Source organism: Lontra canadensis, unplaced genomic scaffold, assembly GCF_010015895.1.
Source record: "Lontra canadensis isolate GAN:19392208 unplaced genomic scaffold, GSC_riverotter_1.0 scaffold74, whole genome shotgun sequence".
Classification (NCBI taxonomy): Eukaryota; Metazoa; Chordata; class Mammalia; order Carnivora; family Mustelidae; genus Lontra; species Lontra canadensis.
The window spans coordinates 6,028,624-6,044,302 of NW_022631068.1; the positions used below are offsets into that span (position 1 = coordinate 6,028,624).

Genomic DNA, 15,679 nt, shown 5'->3' on the forward strand with positions numbered 1-15,679 from the left:
ATGGTTGGGGTCCGGGAAGGAGGCAGCCTGAGACAGTAAAGTCACAGCTATGGAAGGGGGAAATGTAGAATTGAGAACAGCATGGATTCTCCCTTGGCCTGAGACTAAGGTCAGTGACAAATTAAACAATGAAATACTCAGCAAAAAATATGAAGGAACCTATGTGAATTTTATTTTGCAAACTGAAGATACACCCACAGGTTTTGATTGGAAAGTCACAACAGGTTCATATTTCTTAAAGGGAGAGATCATAAAGTGACTAGCCTGGTTGCTTTGGGGACATTTAATGTATTTTTTTTTTTGTACCTTCTTTTAAGTAAACAACTGGCCGCTTTCTACCATAAATGAAAAAGATTTTTTTATGAGGAGTCAGCATAAAGTGAAGCTATAATAAATTTATATATTATCTTAAAGGCAGAAATATAGGTATACAATTTATTAATAGAGGCTGCTACTTTAGAATTGAGGGATGGAGATATTCATTAGCTCAAATCTGATGTCTTTAGGTGAGTTAATGGGATTCATTCAAGGTCCATAGGCAGAACACACATCAGTGAAAAGAGGATTTTGAGCATATATTTACTCTTTGACTCAGGTTACCATAGTTCTTCCAACTGTTTCAGCATAGCTTTAATACCATAGATGACATCTATCTTTTCATGGGATTTATTTTGAATACCGTAATATGAAAATCAATAGGTGTTCAAAATTCTTTTCCTTGTCCTCCTTAAGAAAACAGATAAATTAGTTTTGTTTTTGTTTTTGTTTTTGTTTTTCTTGTGGCACCTGGGTATAATGATGCTGTTTGTGATTTTCCAAGAACCAGGTAAGTGAATTCCCCATTTAGCTCTGAGTTTAAGATTCTTTTTTGCTGACTGCGGCCTCTCCATAGCACCCCCTGGTGCCTGACTCCAGAGACCACAAGAAGTGTTCGGGTGTGGCTCCAGGCACTTGTGCTGTGATGTGCAGTGGATCAGGCAATATGAGGATTTAAAATCCAATATACAGAGGCCTAGCTATTACTTTAATTATAAGTGTTCTGTGTGTATTTATAGACAAGTCTGGCTTTTTTCTTGGGTTGTAAGTGTAGATCCTTAAGAATTCTGGTGGTGTGTTTCCTAAGGTATTTACTTTATTTAATAAATTAATAAATAAAATTATTTAATTATTTAATTTAATTAATATTAGTTCAATAATCCCCCCAAAATTTTGAAAAGCCTGAAATAGCCGGTTAATTCTGCCTTTCCTTGTGGTCCTGCTCACGACCCAGCATCATTCAAAGGGTGGTACTCTTTGCTAATTTCTCTATGATATAGTAGTTTCTTAACCACTTCCCACATCTTGGGTTTTTTGATTTAATAAAGCTACCTTCAAAATTCTCATTCTTTCTCAAGCTCTTTCTCCCTGCACAGACACACACACACACACACACACACACACACACACACACAGTTTTGCATTCAATTTCAGGTGTTCTGTAAGTTCTCTGAATTGCAGGTTTTGTATTTCTGTATTGAGAACCTAGAGTTTTTGTAGTTGAAAGTATATCCTCCCCACTTGCATTGTTATTAACAGCGTTCTGTCTCCCCATGTTACTGTTAGCAGTCCCTGAGCAGCAGAGAGACCAGCTTTCTCATCAGTGAAGAACCAGTGGTAAGCAGCCATCACTATACTTTCCTGCATGGACACAAACGGGGTATTATTGTTTAGTCAGAGCGGGTGATGCTCTCTTTCCCAGGTCAGTTATGTTTCAGGTCCTCATGCATGATATTTGAGAATTTATTACTTTGGGAAAAAATCAGCTTCTGATGGGGAAAAAAGTAACATCAAACGTATCTATGAGAAATACATAAAAATATAAAGCATAGTTGTTTGCTTGCATTTTAATTTCTCAGTTTTACAAATAAGAAAAAAAATAAAGGATCTCAGAGGCTTAATGACTTGACCAAAATCATCCTGACGTTGAAGAGGTGGATCCTGGCCTAGAACTCGAGTTTCTGAACTGTAGTTCAGTATTCTTTCTTCCTGTTTCATCCCTTCAGTCCTTTCTCCTTTGAGTACATGCCTAAGAATAACCATGAAGTACAATTTATTTAATAATCACATTTGAATATCAATTAAGAGGTTGGTAAAGGGATTTAAAAATTTTCACTAATTGCTTAGTAAAAAAAAAATGATGTTGTTTGGGAAGATGGGGAAATAGAGTTATATTCTTATACTGACAATTTTAACATGGGTGATGTTTTGCTTTCCGTTAGCATACTGATCTGTAATGTTCCAGAATGAAGGATGTGGGGTGATCAAATTATAATAATTGAAACTTTGTTGGTTCTTTTTGGGGGGGGGGGAGTCATGTAAAACATTTATATGATTCCGAAGTTGAAAGCCATAGATCAAATAAGGTTTAATGGAACCTAAAGCTTATGCTATTTTGCTGTCACTCTTTAAGAAGAATAATGGAACAATAATAATTTACTTTAAAAAATTTACAAACTATTTGACCATGAGGACCTATTGTTAGAATGTCCTTTGAAATACTTGGAGGGGCTGGTGCAAGCAAGAAGCATAAAGAAGAAAGTGAATAGATTTACCTTTATTAGCTTGAAGGTAGATCTATGTGAGGATGAAACTGTAAAACGCAGCATTTTCAGAGAAAATTTTCTTCCTTGTTTTTCCCTCTTAATCCTCTGTAGTAATCATTTGTACTTGGGTTATCCTTTTAACGTGTCCTTTACTTTTCCATTCATGGGTGTGTGTGTGTATGTGTGTGTGTACACATACATCTGTATATTTATATTCCTCCTACTACTTACACTAAAGGCAGCATACTGAATGTACTGGTCTGTTCCTTTGTTTTCACTTAACCTAACCTGAGTTCACGCAATATTGTATGTAGATTTCACTCCTATTCATTCGTATGTTGCATAATATTACATTGTGGGGGTTTAGCATGGTGTATTCATTCAGTCCCCTTATTGATGCACATTTGAGTTGTTTTTAATCTTTTGTTATCATAAATATTGTTATAATAAATACCCTTGAGAGTCAGTCTTGATAATATTCTGTCCAGTGTCAAATAAGATTTTTGCATAGAAGAATAAACACATATGTAATTTTGCCACATACTGCCAAATTCCCCTATGATTTACATTTCTAACAAGTGTAGGAGGATGCCTGCATGTTGTCATGAGTTTAGATTTTTGCCTGTCTGGTGTTGAGATGGTTAGTGGCTGTTGGGAGATCCATCAGTTAGCTGTGTATCTTAGTGTGGTTTATTTATTTTTCTTAAAGATTTTATTTTATTTATTTGACAGGGAGAGATAGATCACAAGTAGGCAGAGCAGCAGGCAGAGAGAGAGGAGGAAGCAGGCTTCCCACTGAGCAGAGAGCCCGATGCAGGGCTTGATCCCAGGACCCTGAGATCATGACCTGAGCTGAAGGCAGAGGCTTTAACCCACTGAGCCACCCAAGCGCAGCCTTAGTGTGGTTTAAATTTTCCTTTCTCTCAGTATGAGTGGGACATCCATCTTTTCCTATGTTGATGGTCATTTTAACTTATTTTTCTGGATAACTCTGTTCATTTATTATGTCTATTTTCCTGTCAAACTGTTAGGTGTTTCCTTTTTCTCTTGAAGTTTTTTTTTTTTTTTTGGAGCTGTTTACATATTTATTGTTATCCTCCTGCCTGTGATATGAGTTGTAAATAATTTCCCCATTATGTCATATGCTAGTGATTAAAATTCTAGATTCCAAATGATTTGAAAATTATTTATGATATTTCATTTTTTTTGATGACATTGTCTTTGGTTAAACAGTAAGTTTTGGAAATTAAAGAGTAAGCTTCTTTTTCAAATAAACTTTTAATCTGAGTACAGTTTTAGATTTACAGATTTACTGTGAATATAGTAGTACATCAAATTTCTTATACTCCATTTCCATTTTCCCTTGTTACTAGCATCTTTCATTAGTATGGTACAATTAATGAACTATTACTGGTACATTATTATTAACTGAAGTCCATACTTTATTCAGGTTTCTGTATTTTTTCCCTAATGTCCTTTTTTCTATTTCAGGATCCCATCAGGATACTACATTGCATTTATTTATTTATTTTTAGGTTTTTATTTTAATTCCAGTATAGGTAGCATACACTGTTTTATTAGTTTCAGGTGTGTAGTACAGCAATTCAGCACTTCCGTACATCACCTGTTCTCATCACGACAAGTGCACTCCTTAATCCCCATCACCTATTTCACCCGTCCTCCCACCTCCTCCCCTCTGGAAACCATCAGTTGGTTCTTCGTAGTTAAGAATCTGGTTCTTGGTTTCTTTCTCTTTCTTTTTTCCCCTTTGCTTCTTTGTTTTGTTTCTTAAATTCCATGTCTGAGTGAGATCATATGTATTTGTCTTTCTCTGACTGACTTACTTCACTTAACATTATACTCCGTAGCTCCATCCATGTCATTGCAAATGGAACAATTTTATTCCTTTTATGGCTGAATAATATCCCAACATATATATATGCCACGTCTTCTTTATCCATTCATCAATCGATGGACACTTTAGCTGCTTCTCTTATCTTTGACTAATGCTGCTCTAAAAATATGGTGCCATGTGTCCCTTTGAATTAGTGTTTTTGTATTCTTTGGGGAAATACTTCGTAGCATGATTACAGAATGGTAGGGCCATCTATTTTTTAACTCCTTCCAGAACCTCCATAGTATTTTCTACAGCAGCTGCACCAGTTTGCATTCCCACCAACTGTGCATGAGGGTTCCTTTTCCTCCAAATTCTCCCCAACACCTGTTGTTTCTTGTCTTGTTCACTTTAGCCCTTCTGACAGGTGTGAGGTGCTATCTCATTGTAGTTTTGATTTGCATTTCCCTGATGGTAATGAACATCTTTTCATGTGTCTGTTGGTCATCTGGATGTCTTCTATGGAGAAAGGTCCATTCATGCCTTCTGCCCATTTTAAAATTGGATTATTTGTTGTTGTTTTTTAAAAGATTTTATTTATTTATTCATGAGAGATGGAGAGAGGCAGAAAGAGAAGCAGGCTCTCTGCAGAGCAGGGAGCCCGATGTGGGACTAGATCCCAGTACCCTGGGATCATGACCTGAGCCGAATGCAGATGCTTAACTGATTGAGCCACACAGGCACCCCAAGATTATTTGTTTTTTTGAGTTGTTTCAGTTCTTTATATATTTTAGATCCTAACCCTTTATCAGATATGTCAAGATATTTGCAAATATCTTCTCCTATTCTATAGGTTGCCTTTTATTTTTTGTTGATTTTTCCTTTGCTGTACAGAAGCTTTTTATTTTGATGTAATCCTAATAGCTTACTTTTGCTTTTGTTTCCTTTGCCCTAAGAGACTTAGCTAGAAAAATGTTGCAACAGCAGTGTCAAAGTGGTTACTTCCTTTTTTTTTTTTTTTAAGTGGTTACTTCCTATAACCCCTTCTCTTCTAGGATTTCTCACATTTAGGTCTTTAACCCATTTTGAATTTATTTTTACTACACTGCATTTAGTAGGCATGTCTCCTCTTGGCTGTGACAGCTTCTTATACTTTTCATGTTTTTAATGACCTTCACAGTGTTGAGGAGTACTAATTAGATATTTTGTAGACTACCCCCAATTAGGATTTTTCTGATGTTTTTCTCATGATTAGACTGGAGTAAATGTGTTTTAGGGAGGAAGACAATAGAAGTTAAGTGATATTTTCATCACATTATATCAAGTGTATGCCCTGTCAACATGACTTACTTTGATCTCTGGTTTGATTGTTCGGTTTAAATGTTAACTTTGATTGTCTGGTTTAAAGTAGTATTTGTCATTTTGCTCTACTATAAAGTTATCTTTTTCTTCTCCCTTTCTATACTATATTCTTTAGAAGAAAGTCAACCTATGAAGCCTACACTTAAGGGCTAGGGGGTTGCTCTTCAAGTCCTTAAGGGTAAATGAACTATTTAGAATTCTCTGTATGGAAAATTTATCTCTCATTCATTCATTCATTTATTTCTATCATGATGGACTCATAGATATTTATTTTCTATTTTATGTTACAAACCCGATACTATTTATTTATTTTTGTTGTTGTTGTTCAAATTGTTGTCACTGTGGCTATTTGGGACTTTCTTAACCCTATTAATTTTTTTTTTTTTTAGCATTTACTTACTTTGTAGCACTGCGATGTGCCCTAAGCTCATTTTATTCATTCCCTATATCAGTCCTGGAATCAACCATTTCTCCAGGGAAATTTTCTTTTAATGTCACAGAAATATCACAAAAGAAGAATCTGTATCAATTAGGGTTCTATCAGCCATACTCAGAGTAGGATAATATGGGGAGGTCTGAATGAAAAACTTTTACAAATGTAGGGTGCTAGAGAATGCCGCTATGTATAGCTATAGTATTCATGCATCAATTATTATTGATAGAACTGAAGGGAATAAAAAGAGAGCATCATGTACTGACAAGATTCTTGAGAGGTTCAATGACCTTGAGTGGGAGGGATACAGCCTTTCTGAATCTGACCTCTGGAAGGAAGACACTCATTCTCTTTAATTTAACTTTTAATTAATTTTAATAATTATTTTAATTAATTTTAATTAGTTAAAATTAATTTTAATTTTTAATTTAAAATCTTAACAGAAGATTTTTATTTATTTGACAGAGAGAGACACAGTGAAAAAGGGAACATAAGCAGGAGGAGTGGGAGAGGGAGAAGCAGTCTTCCTGCCGAGGAGGGAGCCTGATGTGAGGCTCGATCCTAGAACCCTGGGATCATGACCTAAGCTGAACGCAGATGCTTACCCACTGAGCCTCCCAGGCACCCTGGAATAATTAATTTTTTTAACATAGCTCCCCTGCATGACAAAATATATTTTAGGCTTAATCATGAAATGAGTAATAATGTTGGCCAGAAAATAAATACATCAGTGAACATTTTATATTATTACATTTCATGTATGTATGTATGTGCACACACACACACACACACACACACATATGTTCTTGCTAGTTAAAAAACTTTTAAAAGTAAGTATGTTATTAAAAAAAGAATAATGTATATTTTAACATTATATTATTTGAATTTTTGGAAAAAAGGGAGCAACCATATCCCTGCATATTGGTCTATCTCAGCAATGAATTGCATTTGCCTGTTTGGGGGCCTTTTGCAAATATGTCATTGGTGTATTTAAAATTGAGCTTTGCATATTTAAATTAATAGTGTATAGCCAAATTTGTCAAATATACTCATAGTTGATAAAAATGATATATTTTATTCATTTTAACTTCAAAAATTTCTTTCCCGTGAAGCAATGGATAAGCACATAGGAAGAATCTTAAGCATAAGGGATTAGAGATTCATAAAATCCCATTTCACAGTAAATTCCTAAGAAGTAATAATACTTCACATGTCTTCAATTTTAGAGATCTGTTCTATCCACTTCAAATGTCTTCAGAGTAGAAAAAAAAATTCCATTTGAACTATCTTCACCAGGAAATGCATCCTAAATTCTTTTTGCAAAAAACATCCAAAGCTTTTCTTCTGCAAACTGCCCCCCACCAAACCACACCAAAACAAAAACAAAGAAAATGACCAAATGAGAGGGAGCATTGACATTATTTTTCCTATTTCTATAGAAGGAGTGTTGGGGCACCTGGGTGGCTCAGTCAGTTAAGCATCTGACTCTTGATTTTGTCTGGGGTCATGGTCTCAGGGACATGGGATCAAGCCCTGTGTTGGGCTCCATGTTCAGTGGGGAGTCTGCTTGGGATTCCCCTCTCACTCTCCCTCTTTCCCTCCCACTGCTCATGCGCGCTCTCTGTCTGTCTCATAAATAATAAATAAATAAATAAATAATAATTTTTTTTTTTTTTAAAAAGGGGGACTGGCTACTTCTTGGTGAAATTGATTGAGGAATTCAGATACTGAAATTTTGATTTTTCTTGCCATGTAAGACCAGAATATTTTGTCATTTTTCCTAGGATTCTTCTCATAAGTCGGATTCTCTTTTTATGTGCAAATATCCATTTCCTTAAATTTTTTACTACATGGTTAATTATTCTATGATTTTTATGTGCTGGTCTTTGAGGAACAGTCTTAATTAAAGCTTGGTGTTTCACTATACATTCTTAAGGTCCATTGCAAGTATATGCAAATATTTCTGTGTCTGATTAGCCCATTTAATATTTCAAACTAGAAAAATAGATAGAAAGGAAATTCCACATGGCTGTTACTGTATATTTTGAAGCTACAGTTTAAGCATAGAAATATAGACCACAGGGGCTGAGACTATGAAATACACTCAAAGCAATCTTCAAGGAAGTTACGCATATACTGTCAAAGCAAAGTCTGTTGCTCAGTCCACAAGCATTGGCATATCCAGATATGGTTACACATAACTGGGGATTCTCCAAATTAATTTCCATTTACTAAATTGAAACTTACATATACAATATTAAAACTTATCAGATACAACTTAGAATTTGTTTAGGATTTAGACAAACATATTTTTCAAGAAGGAATATTTTACCAGTATCATAAGAATTTGCTGGTAGTTGATTTTTTGTTATTTTTATTATTTTATTGGGTGAACACTAAGGGTGTGCAAGCCTTTTGTGTACCTAGTTGATTCTGTGTCTTTATTAGCATTTGCTGATAATTAACAAGAATCTACCTGATAACATTAAACATGCAGAGTACCCAGTGTTCGGCACAAAGAAATTAAGATATGGTAGCTTTTAATTAGTTTTTAATTGCTGTGGTTTTTGTTTAAATTTAGGACTTGTGTAGGATCCACTCAGTAAGTGATTTTCATAGTTTGTAGATTGAGTGTCTACATCCTTAACCTGAAGGGTTAATGTAGATTTAAATGTGAAATCAAAGCCTCAAGAGCAGCTGGGCTTTGTCTTGCTTAGGAATTCAGAGCACTGAATGGCTTCCTGTATTACAACTCCCTGAGTTGTACTGATTTTCATTCGCTTACAGTATGTATACCAGAATTGTCTATGATACTGGACTGTCATACCCTGCTCCTCTGTCACTAGTGATATAGTAGCTGAGACAGGAGCCAGAGTCAGCAATCTCTCAAGTGCTTCCTGCTCTCCCACACTGAGTAGTGCCTGTATTGGTCAGTAGCTGGTCTGTTGAAGACATTCAAAAATGGCCAAGGAAGGATGTGAGAAAAAACATACATAAAGAGAGAGGAATGCAGATGAGTGATCAGAATTACATATAATGAGAGAACGATGCCATTGACAACTCCTACTATGTGGCTCCAGTAATTCAGGTTATCAACACTACTCCTAAAGAAAGGACTCTAAAGTGTCTTCGTATGAATAAATTAGATTAAATTTAATGAATTGAAATTACGTAGGGAAAACTTTTATGAAAACTTTATAATATATGAAAGTTTATTTTAATATTATGGTAATATTATGAAAAAGGCAAGAAACTGTGTACATTAAATGATTTACTATATTAAAAAATTCAGTGCTTGAAGAAAGCCAGAAATAAATACATCAAATAGTTACTAAAGTAACAAGGAAATAGCACTGATTTTAAAAAATGCCTTTTCATTAGTTTCAGTGTTACCCATTTAAACATAATTTAGCACATGATGGAAATTTATAACAAAGTTATTAATTCTATAATTTTTTATCACTGGAACATAATTTTATCTTTTTGTGATCAAGTCCTTTGCTGGTGAACTTGTAATATATTTAAAATTAAGTTTAAAACATATTAACTGTTGAGGCAATATGTTTTCATGGTCAGCTGCTGGTATTGATCCGATTGGCTTTTATATTGTGAAGAGATGTATTGGAAAAGCTGCAAACTAACTTGATATTAGATGTATTTATTGCAGAAGGCTTTTTAGCAATCATCTGAGTAACTTTTTAAACCCTGCACTCTTAGCAAGTCTTAAATGGATGGTACTTAATTAATTCATGACCCTAGGCCCAGCTTAAGATTGTATTTATTTATTTGAGAGAGAGAGAGAGCACACACAAGCAGGGGGAAAGGCAGTGGGAGAGGGAGAAGCAGACTCCCCACTGAGAGGGAGCCTGATGCAGGGCTGCATCCCAGGACTCTGAGATCATGACCTGAGCCAAAGACAGACGCTTCACTGACTGAGCCTCCCAGGTGTCCCATGGGCCAGCTTACGGTATAGGCACAGTGGACTCTGTGCCTACTCGGGTCTACGACACTTTTTGGAGCCCATGGAAATGTTTTAATTTTAATTTCTTCTAAAATAAAAATTAAACAAAAAGAACCCATAAAAGGGCGCCTGGGTGGCTCGGTGGATTGGGCCACTGCCTTCAGCTTGGGCTGTGGTCTAGGGGTCTTGGGATTGAGCCCCGAGTTGGGCTCTCTGCTCAGCAGGGAGCCTGCTTCCCTCTCTTTCTGCCTGCCTCTCTGCCTACTTGGATCTCTGTCAAATAAATAAATATACTCTTTAAATAAAAACCATAAATATAATTGTATATATGTATATATGAAAAAATATATATACACATACATATGTATATTCATTTCTTTCTTTTACTTATTTAAAAATTTTTAAATATTTTACTTATTTATTTGTCAGAGAGAGAGAGTGAGAGAATACAAGCAGGAGGAGCAGCAGGGGCAGAGGGAGAAGCAGGCTCCCCACTGAACGGGGAGCCTGAAGCGAGGCTGCATCCCAGGACTCCAGGATTGTGATCTGAGCAGAAAAAAGACAGTTAACTGACTGAGCCACCCAAGTTCCCCTCATTTATTTCTTTTTAAATTGAAAAAAAAATTTTGAATGGTGGAAGGAGCCCACAGAAAGCAAATAGATCAGACAAAGCCCTTGAAATTTATAATGTGGTCCTGCATGACCCCTTAGAGACAACTCTTTCCTTTCCCTTAATGATTCTGTGATGAATTTAGGAAAAAGCATCTGAGAATAACAGTAACTTTTGGATCTCATGAAACATCCTAAGAAAATCAAAGTGCTAAGATGAAAAATATCAGCCCAGCAGAAAAATGCAGTTTAAAATGTGCTTTATGCAGGATGCCTGTGTGACTCAGTCAGTTAAGTGTCTGCCTTCTACTCAGGTCATGATCCCAGGGTCCTGGGATTGAGTCCCACATCAGGATCCCTGCTCAGCGGGAGCATGTGCTCTCTCTCTCTCTTTCTCTGACAAATAAATAAAATCTTAAATTTAAAAAATAAAAGGATTTAAAAAATAGAAAAAAAAATGTGCTTTATGCAATAACCAGCATCCTTCTGGTTATTAAGCAACAGTGGTAATAACCGCTATTATAGGTATATAACCATATTACCTTGGCTGTACATAGCTGGTCCTTGGTTTGTAGAACAGGGATTTTTCACTGCAACAGTCACCTTTGCTTAGGTGTCTAGCTTGTTGTAAGAAAACAACAGTTTCGGCAAAACTGTTTTCCATGAAAAGAACTAAAACTTTTTATCGACAGTTTTATTAGAGTATATTTCACTGTATTATAAAATACACATAGCACTTGCCTTTTTGTGCCATCGTTTGGTTTTCTTTAAAATATTATTGATTTTCCCAGATGTTTTAGGTAATTGCCTTGGTGTTTTAAAAATAACAGTCATAGGTGCGCCTGGGTGGCTCAGTGGGTTTAAAGCCTCTGCCTTCCGCTCAGGTCATGATCCCAGGGTCCTAGGATTGAGCCCCGCATCGGGCTCTCTGCTCAGCAGAGAGCCTGCTTCCCTTCCTCTCTCTCTGCCTGCCTCTCTGCCTGCTTGTGATCTCTGTCTGTCAGATAAGTGGATAAAATCTTAATAAATAAGCAAATAAATAAGTAAATAAATAACAGTCATAGTGACCGAAGATTGAATGCTGAGGCATTTAAGTAATCAAATGTCTTTCCCTTTCTTTACCCCAGTATTTTGGGAGGCTATGAAATATTTTATGCTATGAGGTGAACTTTCCATACCATATAGTAGAATTGTACTGATTTTACTTTCTTTGCCTGCTTTATATGGGCATACTTAATATTTTCCATCCTTCTCATGTTTTCCTTCATTATTTTTCCTCTCTGTCCTTTCTTCCTTAATTCAGTTCCACAAATACATATTATTTAAAGTTACTGTATAAATAACTTAGGGAAATTTACCTTGAAGTCTCTTTTCCCCCCTTTCCTTTATTCTTTATTGTTTTCTTCCTCTATTTGTTCTTCTTTCCCTCTCACTAGCTTCTCCCACCCTTGAACTTTATTTTTAATTTTTAAATTTAAATTCAATAAGCCAGCATATAGTACATCATTAGTTTCAGATGTAGCGTTCACTAATTTATCAGATGCGTGTAACACCAAGTGCTCATCATATCATGTGCCCTCCTTAATCCCACCCTCCAGATTTAGTTGTCACACACACACACACACACACACACACACACACACACACACACACACTCGAGTGATCATACTGAAGGTTTGTGTATTCGCATGCCTGCGTTTTGGAGATCTTTAATGTCAGGCAGAATTTGCTAACTTTCTGTTGATTGTTTCACAGTCTGCAAAGCGATTCAATTTGTTCCTGAGGCGACGTCTTATGGTAAAACAAGCCCTGAATGATGCTGCTTATGCTTTGGATGGCTGCATTGATAGCCCCAGTCCCTTTTATTCAATGTATACCTGTGATTTGGGGGGATTTTGTCACTGATTCCCAGTCCCCAGGCAACTGAGATCTTAGAATGGTGATTCTTAATTGTTTCTGGATCTGATTAAAGCTGTGGACCCTTTTTCTAAAAAATGTATATGTGTGTCTGTTCATATACATATAATTTATGTATATATTATATATAATATATATATTTGGTGTGTATACATATTTCTAGTTATTATGTATATTAATATATATTATAATATGTTATATATAATATATATATTTATATTTGGCATGTCCATATGTATACACACACACACACACACACATATATTACATACATATATACACAATTTGCCTACAGTTTTAGAAGTTTATGAGCTCCCAATAGGGATCCTGAACTATGAACCTTAGAACAACTACCTCATTCAAAGAAAAGGCACTCGGATATTTGCCTCATTATAAATTGGCATTTCTAAGAACAAATCAAATATAAACACAGATATGTAGACACATTGCAAAATATTATCTTATTGTCATGTCTTGAGCAAAAGAGAAGAATAATTTTTTTAAATAGCCTTCAGTTATATGTAACAAGGTTATCAGGCTTTTCTCCCCTAGTTTTCTTCAACCAGTATTTTGTTAATGGTACTAAGTCATGTGCCTCATGGTGATTGACAAGGTTACCAGTGATTTTTCCATATTTTTAAACATTTTACAGTTAATATTGGGGCATGAGATAATGAAGGAAGTTTGGGTTTTCCTAGGTAGCATTTGGCTTTCAGAAGGGAAATGTATATACCCATTTTGACTGAACACTCAGAAAAATTAAGACACTATTCTTCTAGTTACTTCGTTTATTCCCTAACGGTTAAATACTCTGAGTGTGATTTTTGTTGATGTCTACGTACACGTCTTCTGTCATCAGAACTTCTAGGTGGACCTAGATTTAGCTTGCCAAACAATAAAAGCACTTGTAAATATATATTGTTTCAAAAATAATCTCTACCATGCAAATTTCAGCCTTTACAAACTAAGAGCAAAATAAATTATTTTCCCCCTAATTTTTTGCTTTGATTATGTGTAGTCCAATTAGTCTTTTTTTTTTTTCCCTGCCCCAGTTTGGCTTCCATGAGCTTTGGTGGATTTCATAGAATATGCTAATATTATGATGATCTACAAGAGCTCAAATGATTTTTTTGTTTTATTGCTTTTCCTTCCTGTAGTGATTTATAGAAACCAAAAGGTAACATAAGAGTGAGTTTTCTCAGATTCTTTTACTTTCTTTTAGGAAAAGGGAGATGATTATGCGTCTTTTGTTAGGGTACAGAGAACTCAGACATAACATTTGAATTACTGTATTCTGATATTGACACTGGAGAGTCCCTGGATGTGTGTTGTTTCTTTGTTTATTTTCGCACTCATTTCCTCCTGCGCATTGGGAGCTAGTTCTTCCCAAGACACACCAGCCCTGCCTTCACTCAGATAAAATACAGTGACTTTGTTCAAAGACCAGGTCAAACATGAGATTTTTGTCTTATACATGACTGGTCTGTACCCATTCCTTTTTAGGGGAGGTCTCCTTGGCTTGCCTTGGGTGAAAAACAGCATAGAGTGCCATAACAGAAACTCATAAACTAACATAAATACCAGTTACGAAATGTAAAAATATACAGTTCTCCATTCACAAGTTGGCTGAAGCACTTAGAAAATTCACCATGTTAAATTATGCATCTTAGGGTTAGAGAGATCACTGACACCTACTGCATCATCTATTTGCATCATTCTAAGTATTGTATGTGGGATATTCCAAATATTACATATTGCGTATTACAAATAAACTGAGGAAAGCCAAACTAGTCAAACATGAGATCTTTTCTTCTGAAGCTCTCTCGTGTTTTTGTGGTTCTGAAAGTGAAGGAATTAATGAAATATACAACATGGGAACATTGAATTTGTCAGTCTGACTATTATAATGAGAGAGTTGATAACATAGCTTTTAAGCAAAGGATGGATTCTGGCTCATTTGGGGATTGGTGTTGGAAGGAAATCTGCATGAGTGTAGTTTACTTAGAGTAAACTCAGCTGGCAAGCTACCTGCTTTCTAATTTTTAACTGCACCTTGATTTTATTTTAACCCTTTGGAAGTTGAATTAAGGAGAGTGGCAGTTTTATGAAAATAGTATAAGCATGAGTCATCAATCAGTTTTCTTAGAGTGAGATGCATTAATTGGTCTATAATTAATTACACCTCCAAAGTAGCGTGTGAACATGAATTATCTGTTGGACTAATTGGCATGTGTTTTAATGAAGATAACAAGACTCCCTCTGAATATGAATTTTGGGATCAATGTATACATACGTTTATTTTATATTGCGGTATAATTGCAGTAGGGAAATGCTTAGCCTCATCTTGAATCTTTCATATATATATAGATACAGATATCTATATATATATATTCTTTATGGAATTTCACTTTCTAAATTAAACGTAATCTGTTGATAAAAATTCTGGTGATTTGTCTTCACCTGCCATTTCAGGACTGAAAAAAAAAATTAAACCAAATTTTAGCTAATTCTTTTCATGTTTTTGCCATTTGAAAATAAAACTGTAAAAGTTGTGTCATTCATGTCTCCTGCAGTTTAAAAAAGATGAACAAAGCAAAGATTCTATCTTCTTCCGAGATGGGATTAGGCAAATTGATTTTGTGCTCTCGTATGTTGATGACATTAAGAAAGAAGCGGAATTAAAGGCGGTAAGTACTTAGGTGAGAGAAATGGGAATCATGAAAAGAAGGCGTTTCTGTAGTTCAACAGGGTTGTTCCCATGGAATCAAATTATAAAAGTCACTGAAAGCTGAGACTTGGTCAGAAACCTAAGAATGGATTGAATGTGTCTAGTCGATTTGTTTTTTTGTGGAGTTTTCTGAACCCTATCTTCTTTATCTTCTTCCAAGTGACTGGTACTTTTTAATATAACTCCGCAGTATTAAATGTAACCTTCAAAATTTGAGGTGTATGTTTGAATATGATATTCATTTTTTGCAGGC

At 35.4% G+C, this 15,679-nt stretch overlaps 1 protein-coding gene across 3 annotated transcripts in view; it reads left to right on the plus strand.

Moving 5' to 3' along the window:
• Nucleotides 1-15,679, plus strand: part of ANO5 (anoctamin 5) — a 94,958-nt gene that overhangs the window by 19,117 nt on the left and 60,162 nt on the right. Inside the window, exons 3-6 of one of the 3 annotated variants that reach the window (XM_032881216.1) lie at nt 821-826; nt 1,603-1,653; nt 12,537-12,578; nt 15,272-15,385. In XM_032881216.1, the coding sequence (XP_032737107.1) occupies nt 821-826; nt 1,603-1,653; nt 12,537-12,578; nt 15,272-15,385 (213 nt within the window). The remainder of the gene's footprint in view (nt 1-820; nt 827-1,602; nt 1,654-12,536; nt 12,579-15,271; nt 15,386-15,679) is intronic. The other 2 variants (XM_032881217.1, XM_032881218.1) reach the window with 2 other exon arrangements.